This window comes from Ambystoma mexicanum, chromosome 11 (assembly GCF_040938575.1).
Source record: "Ambystoma mexicanum isolate Mex_15411 chromosome 11, UKY_AmexF1_1, whole genome shotgun sequence".
NCBI classification, from domain to species: domain Eukaryota; kingdom Metazoa; phylum Chordata; class Amphibia; order Caudata; family Ambystomatidae; genus Ambystoma; species Ambystoma mexicanum.
In genome coordinates, this window is record NC_090934.1 from 18,525,067 (window position 1) to 18,541,730 (window position 16,664).

The following is a 16,664-nucleotide window of genomic DNA, read 5'->3' on the forward strand; positions in this document are numbered from 1 at the left end:
AGCCTTCCAGAATCTTTCCCAGCAACAATCTGTATCCTGGAGGAACGTGTGTTGGGGTCTGGGAGACCACTCCTCATTCCCTGCTAGTGCACACACAAACGAGAACCTTTGCAGGCTTTCTCTAAGAAAACAGCAAAAGTGCATGAAAGGAAAGGGCCCTCCCCCACCTGGGAAGGAGACAGTATGGCCAACAAAGGCCAGGACTTCTTGAACAGGACTTAAAACAACAAGGGGAGTCATTTCGAGTATATGGTCTGTATAGTGCATTACCACGACTGCAACAGCAGCCTTGGTCAATGTGTCTGAAAAATAGAATACAAAGTAACCACTGCAACCGGCCTGTTCAGCGGATACCTTGAAAGTAACAATACTGTCACTTTGAAAAAAGTTAAGGGGATACAAAGTGTCCCCAAAGCACTCCATTGAGGATGGCTTGTGCAGAAATGGTTAGAAAAAAACAGTCACAAAAAGGAGGTGCCTACTCCTGCAATGGGGGCACCCCAGAGAACCCAAAATTACATTGCAATAGGGACCCTGGGGGTCTCTGTAGCATTCCACCTATGGTGGGGCTGCTGTCATATGAAAAGCATGAGCCTCAAAAGACTAGGGGGCGAGATCTCCCCTCCACTGGAACCCTTTAAGAGGGGTCCAGTGAACCCAAAAGCAAAATACATGCAGGAGGTGGGTGAGGCAAGAAGGTCTCATTCACCTCTGGAGTCTGATGTATATCCCAGAGAGTCCAGCAGTGGTGCTGGGAGGCTCATGACAGAGAGGGAAAGATCTGCAGAGGGAAACATCTCCCTAACAATCCCCTTCTTAGGGAGAATTTTAATTCCTATTCCTAATTCCCTTCACCTGTAAAACCACCTGCACTCGTTGCTGGGCGTATGGATTTTTGGTATGTATCCTGAGGGAGTGGGAATCCTTCCTCCACTCACTCCTCCTTTTACTCTGTTTGTGGAAACCTTTTGTATCTCTTTTTATACGCTTACAACATTGGAGTCCTGTTTGCTTCCAGCAGTCTATGTCATCTAGAATTTCCTTTTGCAGCACACAGCACCTTTCGTGCAGTGCCGCTGGGATCCCTTTGGGCTTCCCTTTCTATTTTCTTTTATTTTCCTTGTGGGAACCCAAGTTCCCAAGGGCAGAGGGATACTTTTTATCCTTCTTACATTTTATCTTGTGAGATCAGCCCACACCATCCTATGTGGCGTGCTGAGGGGTTACATGGTATCCCCTTTCTCACTGCTCCTGTGCCATTTCTGTTACAGTGACAGTGGATGTGTTCTACAGACTTCTGTGTTATTTTTCCGCGCACGCTGCCAACCCAGCTGCGGTAATGCACAGAAGGGTCACCATTGTTCACAAATGGAGGCTTCTTTCTTTTTTTGCCATTTCTAGTGTACTTGTCCTTTCTTGATCAGTCTTCTGCTGTCCTGGGAGGAGGAGTGCCTGGTTTGATTTTCTGTGTAGTCCGCAGAGGTTCGAAAGTGTATGTGAAGACAAGAAACAGGTGAAGAGTCTGAAACTACACAGCCCTTTGTCTAATGGCATGCCTGCTGGAAGCCGTTCCGAAGGTGGAATGTAGCATGAGTGCTGATTGGCTGGGTTCCTGGATGAATGGCCTCGATCTTGGAGCTGAAGACAAGCTGACCACTGGAACAGAAGAACCAATGAGCAAGAAGAGGGAAGACGTCCGCAGCCACTTCCAGATGACCAGAGATGTCTCCGGTGTAACTGCTGCTGCACTACCCCCTCCTTCCAAGCGTCAGGTGAGCTACGAAGAGGATGATTCCCTCCTTTGGGCTGATGTGACCAATCAACCTTAAGACAACTTGAAAGACAAGCCATCCCACAACGTGCTGCAATCTTCCTGGGCTGAAAACTACCAATACCCTAAGACCCCCACCCCAAGTACAGTGCCTTGTCTTCTTAACAACTAATCCTCCTGAAACTTCGTGGACTCCTGCTGGACCTCCAGAAGCAAGATTAGAGCCCTCAAAGTCACCTCATCCAAGTGCTTGAACAAGCAGGCGAGAGGAATCGATCAGGAGGTAACCGTTCTTCATCTGGTGTCCTGGAAAAGGCACCAAAACCACAGATCAGCATTGGAGCATGTTAGGCAAGATCGTATGCAGTACCCTTTGGGTGCACTACAACAACCCTGACCTCCTGGCATTAGGATCCCAACCTTTGGCATAAGTCTATACTACACAGGTTGGTAGCGTGTTGAGCAGCCAGGCTTATCTCAAGAGGGGTCAATGTGAGCTGTAGGGGAGTTACACAGAGATTCACAGTGACAAGTATTCAATTAAACTCTTACACACAAGGTTTCTTGATTAAACAATTATTAATTTATTTAACAGTCAGAGTAAGCCTTCTTCAGAAGGGGGCAATATAATAGTAACACACAAATACACTCCAAAAACACACTCTTAATATTCTAAATCGGTAGGTACCCTTTTGGGATGGCACACAGACACTTCCTACACCCTCAGGTGACTTTAGTAACTAGGACACTGTGGACATTAATATATCACTGCATTTCGAAAAGGTTATTAGAACAGAACAAGACATCACACAAATATTCTTAAGGAGGTAAGTACTTTTGATAAACCCCACTGCAAAGTTAATTAACCCCTTCCAGCAAGGAAGTCCAAACACAATGACAGAGGTAAGAAGACTCATTCAGGGAGCCAGGCTAGGCAAAAGTCTAGGCGAGCTGAAATACTTCTGGTAGATATGAAAAAGTCTTGCACAATGTTTTAGAAGTCTTTGTAGAAAAGAAGAAATCAAAGCAGGGCCACAAGCTGATTAGGCTTGTGAAGTAAAGAAGTTGTTAGCAACTCTACAGAGCAACCCAGAAAAGTCTCAGCAAAGTACAAGTAAGGTTACAACAAGAGGTAAGTTCTCTTAGACTGTACAGTACCTTTGGTTAGAAGAAAAGGGCTTTGGCTGGCTTCTGTTCCTGTGCAGCTCTGCAAATCCATGTTCCTGGGCCTCAATCGTGGGGACAAGAGGGAGGATGTCTGGAGGACTCCTGCACTGCAACGGGAAGATCGGCGACAGAAAAAGACCAACTTCTATTCAGCAGCACTTCGCGGCTTCTGCTCCTTGCGTCAAAGCAAATAGCAACACAGCAGACTCTGTCGAGACTGTTGCTGTCGAGAAGGGCTTTCCTTGCATCTGGGGTCCATTACTCTGCTGAGGTGGCCCAGGCTCGGTCAGTCCTGCTTCCTGGGAGTCCGGAGGATCTTCCTGGAGCTCATGACCAACTTAAAAGCAACGCACACTATCTGGGCTTCCTTTCCCAGACTATTTGGTTCCAGCAGCAACTGCAGTGGAATTGCAACCAGCTCAGAGAGGATGTCCAGGTGGCTTACTTTGGAGTTGATTGGTCCCATTTACTCAAGGGGAGAAGTCGTCCTTGCAGGGCTTCTCTAGTCTAAACAAATTTGGAGTTTCAGCACAGCAGCAGGGCTTCACCGGGCAAACCAACGGTCCAGAAGTTGCAGCAGGCGTCTTCTTCAAGTTCTTCTTCGGATTCCTTCGTCCAGTGGTCGACTCTCCTTCCAACCCAAAAGACTTGCCTTTTATGCAGGTTTCTCCCATTCATTCCAGCCTAGCTGTCAGTCACCAAGAAGGATGACTGTCCTTGCAGGACAGCCAGTTGGCCAATCACTACAGAGTGCATTCCTGACACAGGGAGTGTCGGATACCTTCCTCGCTCCCTGCCCCCGCCACACACCCTGGAGCCAGAGGCTGGCTTCACTTGTGAATCTCGCCAAAGACAAAATGAACAAAGGGACCAAACCTGGTTTGGCGCGCAGAGTAAATCTCAAGAAGGACCTTTCCAAAAGGAAATGGCAAACAAAGGAGACCACAGCCATTTTGACAAAAATGGCACCCTTGGGTGCTTTACTGTAGCTGTGAATGCAGCCCGCGGGAAATGCACACCACAGTAGTTAAAAGTAAACCAGTGCCACCAGCCATTCATTGAGGAAAGGGTAACATAAAAAATGTTACATGAGAAGCTAGGCAAAGGGGATACTAAGTAAACCCTTCAGCACCCTATTGTAAGATAGTGTGTGCTGGGTCTAGAAAGTTACAATGTAAGTTTGTTTGTGCATTTATATAGCGCTACAAACCCTCAGGTATCTGAGTGCTGCTTATTTTCCACGGTATGTGGTGCTCATTTACCGACCTCAGAAGGATGAAAGGCGGAGTTTGGCCCTGCCGGGATTAGAACCTGCATCAGCAGGCTCTGCACGGATGTGAAAGCGAGCGCTTTACTCACTGTGCTATCTGACCGGCTAAAGTCAATATCACTTTACTGCTCTGGGAAACAGTAGTTTATCCAAGAGAAGGTATTTAAACCTTGGGGAAATCTAAATAACTTCCCTGTGTCAGTGCACTCAAGGTGCTGTGTGACACGATGTAAAAAGATGATGCCTATAGAGTTTGTCAGACTCCATAACAAAAAGAAACACAGAGTTCAAATCACATAAAAATACATGAGAGAGTGGGGTAAAAAGGGGTCTCGCTCTCTCCAGGTAAAAAAAATCAAAGTCCTAGAGTCCAGCAAAAGAGCTGGGGGTCTCTAAGGTAAAGAGGAATTAGCAAATTTCTGAGAATTCTCCCTAACAGAGCACAAAGAATCTTTTGCTGGAAGCCCCCATTGTCGACTGCTGCTGTGATATCCCTTCCAGTGTCCCTCCTTTCATCACCACAACCAAGGAACAGGCAAAGAGGTCAACAGCTGCTGTATCATGAAGGCGCCCAGCTTCCTCTTCTTCATCACGCTTCAGATACTGTGGGACACCTGAGAATACTTACCAAGGGTCATTCTGCCGCTTCTGTGTTGCTAGGGTGATAATTGATGTGTTTGGGAGTTCGCCTATACACGTTCGCCCAGGCCTAACACTGGTGTATCCAGGAAGACATCTCCAACGTCCCTGATCCATTTACTACACAAAACATGCTACCTACTGCTTACAGAAGATTTCCACAGGAACTCTTGACTTTTCCAAGGCTTGTGCCTGTCTTTCAATCTTACTTATGACCCTGGAAGGGACTCAGAACTAGATAGGGAATGGCAACTGAAGCCTAGGCTCTCTGAAAAGATTACTATAGTAACGTATCTTGTGTTGGTGTTGTTTCTATCATACGGATCTGGAACAAAGGTGTAACACAGTTCTTACCTAGCTTAGAAGTGTATAAGGCCCTTCTGAAAAGTGCTGGAAAGTTATTACTAACATTAGAATAGTTTCCAAGTTCTGAAAAGTAAACTATAAACTCTGAATTGTGCTCACCTGCTTATGTAGGACCTGGATCTAAAGTTATTGCATAAGACCATTCTGAAAAGTGATTGCTGAGTTCTTACTTTTGAATTGTTGATATCATTCTAAAAAGTAGCTGTAAGCTCTGAATTGTGCTTACCTGCTTATGTAAGACTGTAGCTTCATTGTATTCCTGAAACAGAATACCCGGAGCTATTCGAACAGTGGTGTTTTAGTTATCCTTGAATCGTATCTTTTTACACTGTGCATTGCATGGTCTTCTATTGTGTTTGCTGATTATGATAGAACTTACCTTATCTGAAGATGATCTTTGCCTTGTGTATATATAGAATAAACCATTATTTCCATATAACTCTAGTGTGTGTACGTGTCTATTTGGCCTATGTATATACCACAAGTTCTTTGTACCTTCTTACAGCCCTCTCTCCCTCCTAGGATAAGCCTGTACTGAGTAGTACAGGCTTATACTAAGAGTTGGAGTTTCTGTATTGCCCAAATGATAGTCTTATAAAGTCTTACTTAGGTAGACTTTAGAAAAACTCTCGTAACACTCTCTTACATAAACCTCTACCGGCAGACACACAAACAGGTGGATACCGGGTAAGCACATCATGGGCAGCACCCCCCTCCCTCCCAGATTCAAAGCTCCGACAACAACCCTTAGAAAAAAAAGCAGAGAACAACACAAACAGTGTTGCCCCAGAGGAGCAATGAGCAGCCGACCCTGAACCTTCCATCATTCCGAACATGCTCGCTTTTCCAGTTCATATGCCGGGAATGCACCTCACCAACCCATCCAGACGGATCTCGTACCTTCATCTCGTTGATCTGGTCTTTCACTGTATCGAGGTCCGTGCCCACCGGTGACATGTCGCACAATTTAATGACAGCATTATCCAGCCAGTCAAACATTGCCTAGAAACAAGACATGAGACGGTCACTCAGAGGAGAGGCATGCTCAATCATTAACTGGGGTTTTGGGCTGAGAAGGCTTAAGAGGGTATCTCTTGCTAAGAAATGCAGTGTGCTTATAGGAGCCCTGGCTGCTCAAGGGAGCAAGACAGCATTACACAAGGTGTCCCACCCAGAGAGCGTTTAGCAAAGATGTGGAGGCCCCGGCCCCTGCTCATTATCCAGGAATTAGAGATGCCTGGAAACCCAAGGAAAAGGCTGCAATCTTTCCTGGTCTCATGGCCTGGCAGACGCAAGCATATCGAAAACATGCCCTTTATATGGCAGGGAGGGCTCTGTAGACGACTCTCCCAAACACCAGAGAACGGGGGAGACATCCTGACGGGAGGGAGTGGCCCTATGGGACCTTGCTCTAACAACCTTATTCCCTCAAGAAGTGAGACTGAAGGTGAGGCATGGCTCATCAATAACCATTATTCCCTTGAGTAGTGAGACCCATAATCAATTAACTACTAACAGTCATGGTGGGGGGTGGGTACTCAATGACGCGACTCTGGATAGGGGTCAGTTATTTCACACACATGCATAGTTCAAGTAGTAAGACTTGATGTGAGGAGGTACTTTCTGAACACCAGGACTCGAGTGGGACAAGGGCTCGTTATTTCATAATGTGCATCCTTCAAGTAGTGAGACTCAAGGTGGGGGTTAGTTCCTCAATACCTAAAGACTGCCTCAAGTAATAGGACTCAGCACAGGGGATGATTATCTCATACCCATTGTACCCTTGAGTAATGAGACCCGAGGTGTGGGCTGTTACTGTAATACCTGTGCATCCCATAAGCGGCGACGCTCGGGTCTAGTTCGTTGGCAGCAGTGATTGCTTTGATAAGCGAGAATGCGGACAGGGGTTTGTTTCACGATATCGCTGATTCCCATAGGAGCGAGACTCTCAGAGGAAGCAGTCTCACCGATATCCCATTTGCATCTCTTGGTTACTGATACCCAGTGGGGGATGCTTGCTAAAAAAGTATAATTCCCTTTGAGTGAGAGCTGGATTCTTGATCAATGTGCATTTTCTTTGAGTAGTGAAACTCCAGGGGGCAGTTGCTTGCCAGACATCCCATGATACGCTTGATTAGTGAGGCACTGGGAGATGGTTTAAACCATGTCACCTCGACCCCTTGTTAGTAGGTGGAGAATGGGTTTTGCCAATAGGAGAGCATGACATTACGGGCATTGGGGCCCGTCGGCAATAAAAAGTCCAGAGGAGGAGTAGTCTATTGCTCGCAACGGATAAACACCCCGTGGTACAACAAGTGACTTTCTCTACTCATTCAAAGTATCCTACAGAATCGGGTGTCAAGCAGAACTCAAAGCAGGAGGATGTACTTGGTGTGTCCCACCAGAAAGAGGGCATGGAAATAATGACTGCAGAAGATGCCGGTGAATACCAAGTGGCTGTCCTACAAACCCTCATCAGGGGGGCTGTTTTCAGCTAGTCTGCTCTTTCTAAAGAAAACAGGCAACACATTCTCTCCAGCAAAGGATTAGCCGCAGATTTGCTAGCATTGAATAACTATATATTGCAAGGCAGCTCCACTACATTATTAACAAGATTATGCAGAAATCTCAGACCTCTTTTTAAAAATAAAACACAAAAAAAGAGCTTCACTGTGCATGAAGAATAATTAAAACACTTTTCTTAGATCCTCTGCGTCAGCAGGCCATATTTAAACAAACTGAATCCCTATGAAGGATACCATGATAGAGAAGTGACGTGTGTGCACAGTCCGCAGCAGCACTGCACACAGAAAGGACCAGAGTGTGCAGCCCCACCAGCACTACATAGAGAAGTGACCGGAGTGTGCAGCCCCACCAGCACTTCATAGAGAAGGGACCAGAGTGTGCAGCCCCACCAGCACTGCATTGAGAAGGGACCGAGTGTACAGCCCCATCAGCACTGCATTGAGTAGGGACCTGTTTGTGTGCAGCCTTGTAGTACTTATTGGAGAAGTGACATGTGTACGCAGCACTGCATAGAGAAGGGACTGGTGTGTGTGCAGCACTGGATAGAGAAGAAACATGTGAATGTGAGTGTACAGTACAACAACATTACATAAACACATGTACTGAGTGTGTAGCCCTGTCAGCATTGCATATAGAACTGACCTGTGCACGTGTAGCCCAACAGCACTGCATAGAGAAGTGGCCTGAGTGTGGGCAGCACCTCAAGCACGGCATAGATAAGCGACCTGTATGGGCATCCCCACCAGCACTACATACAAAAGTGACCTGTGTCCAGCACTGCATGGAGAAGCCACATCTGTGCGGCCCAGTCATTGCTGAATGAAGAAGTGGCCTATTTATACACCCCAGCCAGGACTGTATAGAGAAGGATCCCACCCATTTTTGCAGCACAGCCAGTACTCAAGAAGGTAGTACCAGGTTCCTTTAGCCCCAAGAAAGAGTAACTGCAATAAAACAACTGCTTCCAGGCAAAGAGGCTAGTGTAAACATTCGAAGATTGGAGACAGTTTTCTGGGGGATTTCATTCAATACTTTGTCAGGGCATTCCCAACAATGCGCACTATCTCCTTATCCGAGTACAACTGCAGCTCGCTCACCTGCAGAGCGTCTTGGTACTGCACTGCAGACAGCATGGCTTCCTCCAGTCGATCCAGCCGCTCCCGCCACGTCCTGTTCAGGTTCTCCCATGCATTGTTCATCTGTGAGAGAGGCAAGGGCACCAGGTCAGCACAAAAAGCCAAAGAGCAGATGAGGGCAGTCACATGGCACTCAGTATATAAGATGCCATTACAGATAGCATGTGAAGGCAGGGTATGATTGCGTTAGTACATAATGCAATCTGGCAACGGCATGACGTGAGGTTCAATAAGAGAACGGGCTAGCAAAGGGCAAGTGTATGAGAGGTTGAATAAAGGAACAGGCTGGCACAGGACAGTGCATTTGAGGCAAAGTAAAGGAACAGGCTGGCAACGTGCAGTACATGAGAGGTCGAGTAAAGGAATGGCTGGCAAAGGGCAGTGCATGAGGGGACGAGTAAAGGAACGGGCTGGCAAAAGGGCCGTTCATGACAGGTTGAGTAAAGGAACGGGCTGGCAAAGGGCAGTGCATGAGAGGTCGAGTAAAGGAACGGGCTGGCAATGGGCAGTGCATGAGAGGTCGAGTAAAGGAACGGGCTGGCAATGGGCAGTGCATGAGGGGTCGAGTAAAGGAACAGGCTGACAAAGGGCAGTGCATGAGAGGTCGAGTAAAGGAACGGGCTGGCAAAGGACAGTGCATGAGAGGTCAAGAGGAACGGGCTGGCAAAGGGCAGTGCATGAGAGGTCGAGTAAAGGAACGGGCTGGCAAAGGACAGTGCATGAGAGGTCGAGTAAAGGAACGGGCTGGCAAAGGGCAGTGCATGAGAGGTCGAGTAAAGGAACGGGCTGGCAAAGGGCAGTGCATGAGAGGTCGAGTAAAGGAACAGGCTGGCAAAGGGCAGTGCATGAGAGGTCAAGTAAAGGAACAGGCTGGCAAAGGGCAGTGCATGAGAGGTCGAGTAAAGGAACAGGCTGGCAAAGGGCAGTGCATGAGAGGTCGGGTAAAGGAACGGGCTGGCAAAGGACGGTGCATTTGAGGCAGAGTAAAGGAACAGGCTTAAAAAAGGGCACTGCATGAGAGGCCGAGTAAAGGAACGGGCTGGAAAAGGGCAGTGCATGTAAGGTTGAGTAAAGGAACAGGTTTAAAAAAGGGCTGTACATGTGAGGTCGAGTAAAGGAACGGCTGGCAAAGGGCAGTGTATGTGAGGTCGAGTAAAGCAACAGGCTTAAAAAAGGGCAGTGCATGAGAGGCCGAGTAAAGGAACGGGCTGGAAAAGGGCAGTGCATGAGAGGTCGAATAAAGGAACAGGCTGGCAAAGGGCAGTGCATGAGAGGTCGGGTAAAGGAACGGGCTGGCAAAGGGCAGTGCATGTGAGGTCGAGTAAAGGAACAGGCTGGCAAAGGACAGTGCATGTGAGGTCGAGTAAAGGAATGGGCAGGCAAAGGGCAGTGCATGAGAGGTCGAGTAAAGGAACAGGCTGGCAAAGGGCAGTGCATGAGAGGTCGAGTAAAGGAACGGGCTGGCAAAGGGCAGTGCATGAGAGGTCGGGTAAAGGAACGGGCTGGCAAAGGACGGTGCATTTGAGGCAGAGTAAAGGAACAGGCTTAACAAAGGGTACTGCATGAGAGGCCGAGTAAAGGAACGGGCTGGAAAAGGGCAGTGCATGTGAGGTTGAGTAAAGGAACAGGTTTAAAAAAGGGCAGTGCATGAGAGGCCGAGTAAAGGAACGGGCTGGAAAAGGGCAGTGCATGAGAGGTTGAATAAAGGAACAGGCTGGCAAAGGGCAGTGCATGAGAGGTCGGGTAAAGGAACGGGCTGGTAAAGGACGGTGCATTTGAGGCAGAGTAAAGGAACAGGCTTAAAAAAGGGCAGTGCATGAGAGGCCGAGTAAAGGAACGGGCTGGAATAGGGCAGTGCATGCGAGGCAGAGTAAAGGAACGGGCTGGCAAAGGGCAGTGCATGTGAGGTCGAGTAAAGGAACAGGCTGGCAAAGGGCAGTGCATGCGAGGTCGAGTAAAGGAACGTTCTGACAAATGGCAGTGCATGTGAGGTTCAGCATAGATGATGCTGTCAAGCAAGGCAAGTCGCACATGGTTAGAGCAGGGTAAGGTATGTGAGACACAGTAGACAGAGCAGGATGTCAAGTGTCACTCATTAAACAGACGAGATTGGCAAGGGTTTGGTGCGTGTCAATCAAAAGAGAAAGCAGACTTAGAAGTAACTAAGGAGCTGTGGAGCAAGATAAGGTGGGCATTCTGCACTCAATACAGAAGTGGGTGAGGCCTGGTGGGCGATGGCCAGGGCACATTCAGGTCAAACACACTGTGTATAGGGGCATTATAAATACCCAATCTAGCAATATAGTGTGTGGGAAGGCATTTCAGGTGCAGATCAGTACACAGAGGCTGTAGTCGAATGAAGGGCAGTTGAGAATGGGTACAGAGTGGGCCAAGGCAGGGAACATGGCTATCAGTACAGAACATGGGCAAGGATGATGGTTAAGAAGCTTGCAGTGGGCAGGCCTACCTCATCAATGCTCTTCTTCACCTCCGGCTTCTCAGTCTCTCCACAAGCGAAGATCAGGTCTGTCCCCAAGAGGCGAATGAACTCAAGCTCCTCATGCAGCCCGTCTGTCTCATCCTTAATCGCCTAACAGAAAAGGGACAACAGGACAAAGCTAAGCACAAAGTAGGCACAATGTCAAGCTCTGTGTACAACAATGGGAATCGAACCCACTGCAGAAAAACACTGTAAAACAGCCAGGAAACTAGGTTCAAGACACCAGATTCCCCTTCTCCCACCCTGAAAGTAAGGAAAGGGGCTTGTGAATTGCCTTATATCTCTGAGCTCCATGCGATTTCCACTATTGTGAAAATAACATGCCCTCAGAAGTAGGAGCTGCAGAAAACTTAAAATGGGTTCCCTGTAGGTCTTCAGATTCCCAAGTGAGCTCACAGCAGTGGCTGCGATCAGACCCAGGCTGTATCAAAGAAATGCATGGCATTTATGGCAGCAGAGCGCTCTGCTTCTGACCTGGGCAGGATCAAAGGCTGATCCAGCCATGATTCCAAGCGTAAGGATGAAGAGTCATATGCAGGGAATTCCTTTACTCCAGCACAACACATTCCTGGGGGGTGTACAACTATATGAATGTGTACCACAGCAGTGCTACATAATGGATGGTGTATGCAGAGGACATGAAGTAGAAAAGTTAGAAGAAATGGTGTGCCAAGTCTGGCAGCAGTCATTAGGTCTCATTACGAGTCCAGCGGAAACCGTGCCGGAAAAACAGGCAGGTAGCCGCCCGACCCGTAATGATTTACCGTCGCCTGACTTGCCAGAATAACCGGTGTATTACAGCCCCGGCAGTCTGGCAAATCAGTGCCCAGTAAAATGTTGATCCCCATTCCCGTGGAGTCCAAAAGGACTCCACGGGAATGGGGACCACGGGAGCACCGGCACTGTTAATAACTGTTTCGGTGCTTCTGTTAAAGTCTGCTGGCGGGTGCCGTTCCGCCTGCCAGGGTCAGACCTGGCGGGCGAAACGGCACCCGCAAGCAGACTAGTAGTTTGCCGATCCGGAAACAACGGTGCAGGTAAGCTTACCAGCACTGTTGTTTCCGGACCGGCAAACTTGTAATGAGGCCCGTTGTGTCAATATAATAAAGTTTGGTAGGCGCTTGGGCAAGCAGGACGCTGGGTGGCAGATTCTTACTTTTTCTGCTTTCCCTGCATGAGCCATCAGGGACACTTCTTTTTGCTATTGCTTTGAGCCTGTCCTGACCTCTGAAAGTGAAGTCTTTTTGCTCCACTGTCCTTGCTAAGCTTGTATGTTTTGGGGGCACTGATCAGTCCCAATGGCTATCTGTGCAGGAGACCTTTGTTCTTCATAGTTTTGTTCTTGGTTTTGTTTTCCCTACACACATCCGCTTAAGTGAAGTGCGGCAGGGACACTTTGTGGTTACTGGCATGATGTGGTCACGACGGGCTGGAGGCAGCAGTTACTTTTATCAGGTTTGCTTTTTTGATAGTCTTGTGCACTTTTGCATTTTAATGCTGAATGCCAGTTAGAGTGCCATATACTCTAAAATGTCTGTGCCACAAGGTTGTTGCCTGTTCTTTTAGCCATTCTATAGGTTTTCCATATATGGTAAGCCCTTTTCCAGGAAAAGCTACACTTTTGTGGGAAAAGTGGCGGTCTCTTTGTGGGTGACCGGTGGTTGGGGGATGGGTCTGTCTGGACCTAGTCCACATCCTTGCCAGCTGTGTCTGTTGCTGGGCAGATACAGTGGCCAGAATCAGTCCAGGATTAGACAACCCCAGCCAAGTTTGAATGGTGTAGATGCTTGCCATTGGTGGGCCTGGGGCAAATACAGCCTGGATTCTGGATAAGAGGAGGACTCCTGGAGCCATTTGTCAGATAATAATTGGAGCCAAAACCCCTTCGAAGGAGAGCGGCCTCCTGAAGATGCAGAACTCATTGCTGGAAGATCGAGAGCTGCCCCATCTTCACTTGCCCAGCAAAGCCCCCATCTCCCTGCAGATCTCAAGAAGACCATTATCAGTGCTTCAACCCCTGGACCAGTGGAAACAACTATTCCCAACATTAGCGTGACGATTCAGCCACTGTAAACGCTCAGAACAGTCCAGGAATCATCCTGTGGGATAGTCAGACACCATCCTGAGCTCCTTTGCTGCAACAGTCGCCACCCTGAGTCGAGTTTTGCGACTCTGCAGATCCTCAGCGTATGTAACCAGAAGCATTTCCCTGAAGTTGCAGCTTTCCACCACAAAGAAGGGCCTTGCAGGACCAGTTTCTTTTTTTTACCACAAAGATGTTTTCCGGCTTTTTTGTCGAGTTTCCTTCGCCATTGCGTCCTGGGAGTCCTCTCAGGTTGTTGACGGAGTGGTGGTCCCGAAGTCGATGTGTGCTGTGTGTCCAGCTATCTAGTGTCTAGAAACAGGCCAACGGGGCCTCAAACCATAAATTAGCTAGACCTAAAAACCTGACGCCTGAAGCAACCAAGGAACAAATATAGAAGCCCCAGCGATTTCAGGAGCTTCTATGGTGGTCCTTGAGAAAATTGGGTAACAGTGAGTACACATACCTGTTTTGCCCCCAGTACCCCTCGCAGTCTTCTCCGCCCAGCCAAATCTCCCCTTTGTCTATCCCTGAACGGTGATGTTCCAGCCTGTTATCCCCTGGGTCTCCCCTTAGGTGGTTGAATTGAGTGAGGGTCTGTTAAAGACTGTTTCTCTAACTTTTATTGATGTTTGAAACCCTTACAACTACTTGTTGGCTCAAAACAACACTTGTGCCACTTCCTAAAAGAGACTCGTAGCTTCCCTGTTAGGGAGAATTCTCAGAAATGTGCTAATTCCCTTCTACCTTAGAGACCCCCAGCTCTTTTGCTGGACTTTAGGACTTTTAATTTTTATCCTGTAGAGCGTGAGACCTTTTTCCCCACTCTCTCATGTATTTTGTTCTGATTTGAACACTATGGTTCTTTTGGTTTTGGAGTCTGACAAACTCCATAGGAATCATCTTTTTACATTGTGACACACAGCACCTTCAGTGCAGTGGCACAGAGAAGTCCTTTGGATTTCTGCCAAGGTTTAAATACCTTCTCTTGGATAAACTACTGTTTCCAAGAGTAGTAAAGTGAAATTGACTTTACTTACATTTTTCTCTTTGTAAACCCAGCACACACCATCTTATGTGGAGTGTTGGAGGGGTTACTTAGCATCCCCTTTGTCTACCTTCTCATGTAACATTTTTATGTTACCCTTTGTACAATTAATGGCTGGTGGCAGTGGTTTACTTTTTCCTACCAATGTGTGTTTTTACCGCGTGTTGCGTTAGCAGCTGCAGTGTAACACCCATGGGTTCCAATTTTGGCCCCTGTCGTCTTTTTTTGCCATTTCTTGTTGGAAAGGACCTTCTTGAGATTTACTCTGCACGCCAAACCTGGTTTGGCCCCTTTGTTCATTCTGTCTTTGGCGGGGTTCACTGCTGAATCCCGCCTCTGGCTCCAGCATGTCTGGCAGGGCAGGAAGCGAGGGAGGTTCCTGAAACTCCCTGTGCTTAGTCTCCTTGGTTACAGGAATGCACCCAAAAGTATGATTGGCTGGCGGGCTGTCTTTGGAGAACAGCCCGGACTGTGTGAATGACAGCTAGGCTGCAAATGAATGGGAGAATCTTGTATAAAAAGTGAGGTCTTTTTCAAGAAAGACAGTCGACCACTGTACGAAGGAACCGAAGAAGAAGCTTGCTGTAACCTCCTGTACCGTTGGTTTGTCCAGTGAAGCCATGCTGCGTTGCTAAAGCTCCGAATTTCTAATCGACTAGAGAAGCCCTGCAAGGACGACTTCTCCCCTTAGGTTGGTGGGACCAAACAGCCCCAAGACGAACTCGACTGGAAACCATCTCTCTGCTGGCTTTACTTCATTGCTGCTGCAGGAACAGAGTGCCAGGGGACAGGAACACCAGAATCGAGTGCATCACCGGACCCGAGCTCCATGAAGATCCTCTGGACTCCCTCGAAGCAGGACTAATCAAGCCTGAGCCACCTCAACAGAATGATGGACCCCAGAAGCAAGGAAAGTCCACAAGGTGTCCAAGAACCACAGTGGTGCTATTTGCAAGTAGCTGAAACCGCAAAGTGCCACTGATCTGAATTGTGCACATTTCTGCCGCAGACCTTCAAACCATAGTGCAGGAGATCCCAGATGTCCTCCCTCTTGTCCCCAGGACTGAGGCCCAGGAACAACAGGAACAGAAGCCAGCTGGAACCCTTTCTTCAGACTCAAGGTACTGTGAACTAAGGGGTACTTATCTCTTGTTGCGTGTAGCTTGCTTTCTCTCAGTTAAGACCTGCATTGTCTGCCTTTTGAAATAAATTGCAGCTTTGCCCTTCACAAGCCTCCCAGCTTGTGGCCCAACAGTGATTTCTTTTACAACAAAACTCTCTAACATTGTGCAAGACATTTGTGCTAATCTTCAAGAAGTGCCTCAGCTCCCCTAGACTTTGCTCCAATTGACATTGGCTGGCCTGGCTCCCTGTGAATCTTCTGACTTTGTGTTGATCTATCCCTCCAAAAAGTCATACATACCTTACTTGTATAGCTCGGAAAGGGTTAAACTACATTGCATTGGAGGATTGAAAAGTGCGTAACTGTTTGAGAAACGTGTTATCCTTTGTTTTCTTCCCTAACCTTTTCCTTTTTGCCACAACTTCAGTATTACCATTTCAGTGTGAAAAGTGACATATCAATCTCCACAGTTTCCCAACTATTGTAGTCACCTCAGGGTGACTCAAAAAAAGGGTATACCCCCCAAAAGGGTATCTACTTACTTTCTTGAACTGAAGGAGTCTATTTTGAAGTGTATTTTAAGTGTTGCATATTGCTCCCTTCTAAAGAAAGCTTATTTTAAAATTGTTGAATTAATTTTTTTTTCTTTATTTGTATATCATCTTTTTAGATTTTTACAAGGACGTTTTCATGGTGCAGAGAGAAAAGAAATTTGAGAATTTGATACTGGTGAGAAGTATTAACTTATTTTGCTGTTCGTCCCCGGCAGGGTCGGTGAAAGTACTATGGGTAGATAGGGGATAGACTCCAAAAGTCCAGAAGTCATCATCTTCTAACTAGATGGCTGTTCCTATTGAGGTTGGGAGACCTTCTCCAAGGCGGTGTTTAGAAGTTTAGCCGATGCTATTAGCCATCTAGTATGGGCTCCTGTGATGAGACTATTCCACCATGTGTTTTCGTCATCAACGAAAGAGTTTATGGACAGGGGGCCGAAGAAGGCGTTCCTTTCTTGTTCTACTGCCGGACAAACCATCA

At 47.5% G+C, this 16,664-nt stretch overlaps 1 protein-coding gene across 20 annotated transcripts in view; it reads right to left on the reverse strand.

Moving 5' to 3' along the window:
- The window catches only part of MACF1 (microtubule actin crosslinking factor 1), a 1,825,008-nt gene that overhangs the window by 311,416 nt on the left and 1,496,928 nt on the right, over positions 1-16,664 (reverse strand). For all 20 annotated transcript variants that reach the window (XM_069622429.1, XM_069622430.1, XM_069622431.1 and 17 more), the window contains 3 exons: positions 11,343-11,465; positions 8,837-8,938; positions 6,114-6,215 (listed from right to left, as the gene is read on the reverse strand). In XM_069622429.1, the coding sequence (XP_069478530.1) occupies positions 6,114-6,215; positions 8,837-8,938; positions 11,343-11,465 (327 nt within the window). The remainder of the gene's footprint in view (positions 1-6,113; positions 6,216-8,836; positions 8,939-11,342; positions 11,466-16,664) is intronic.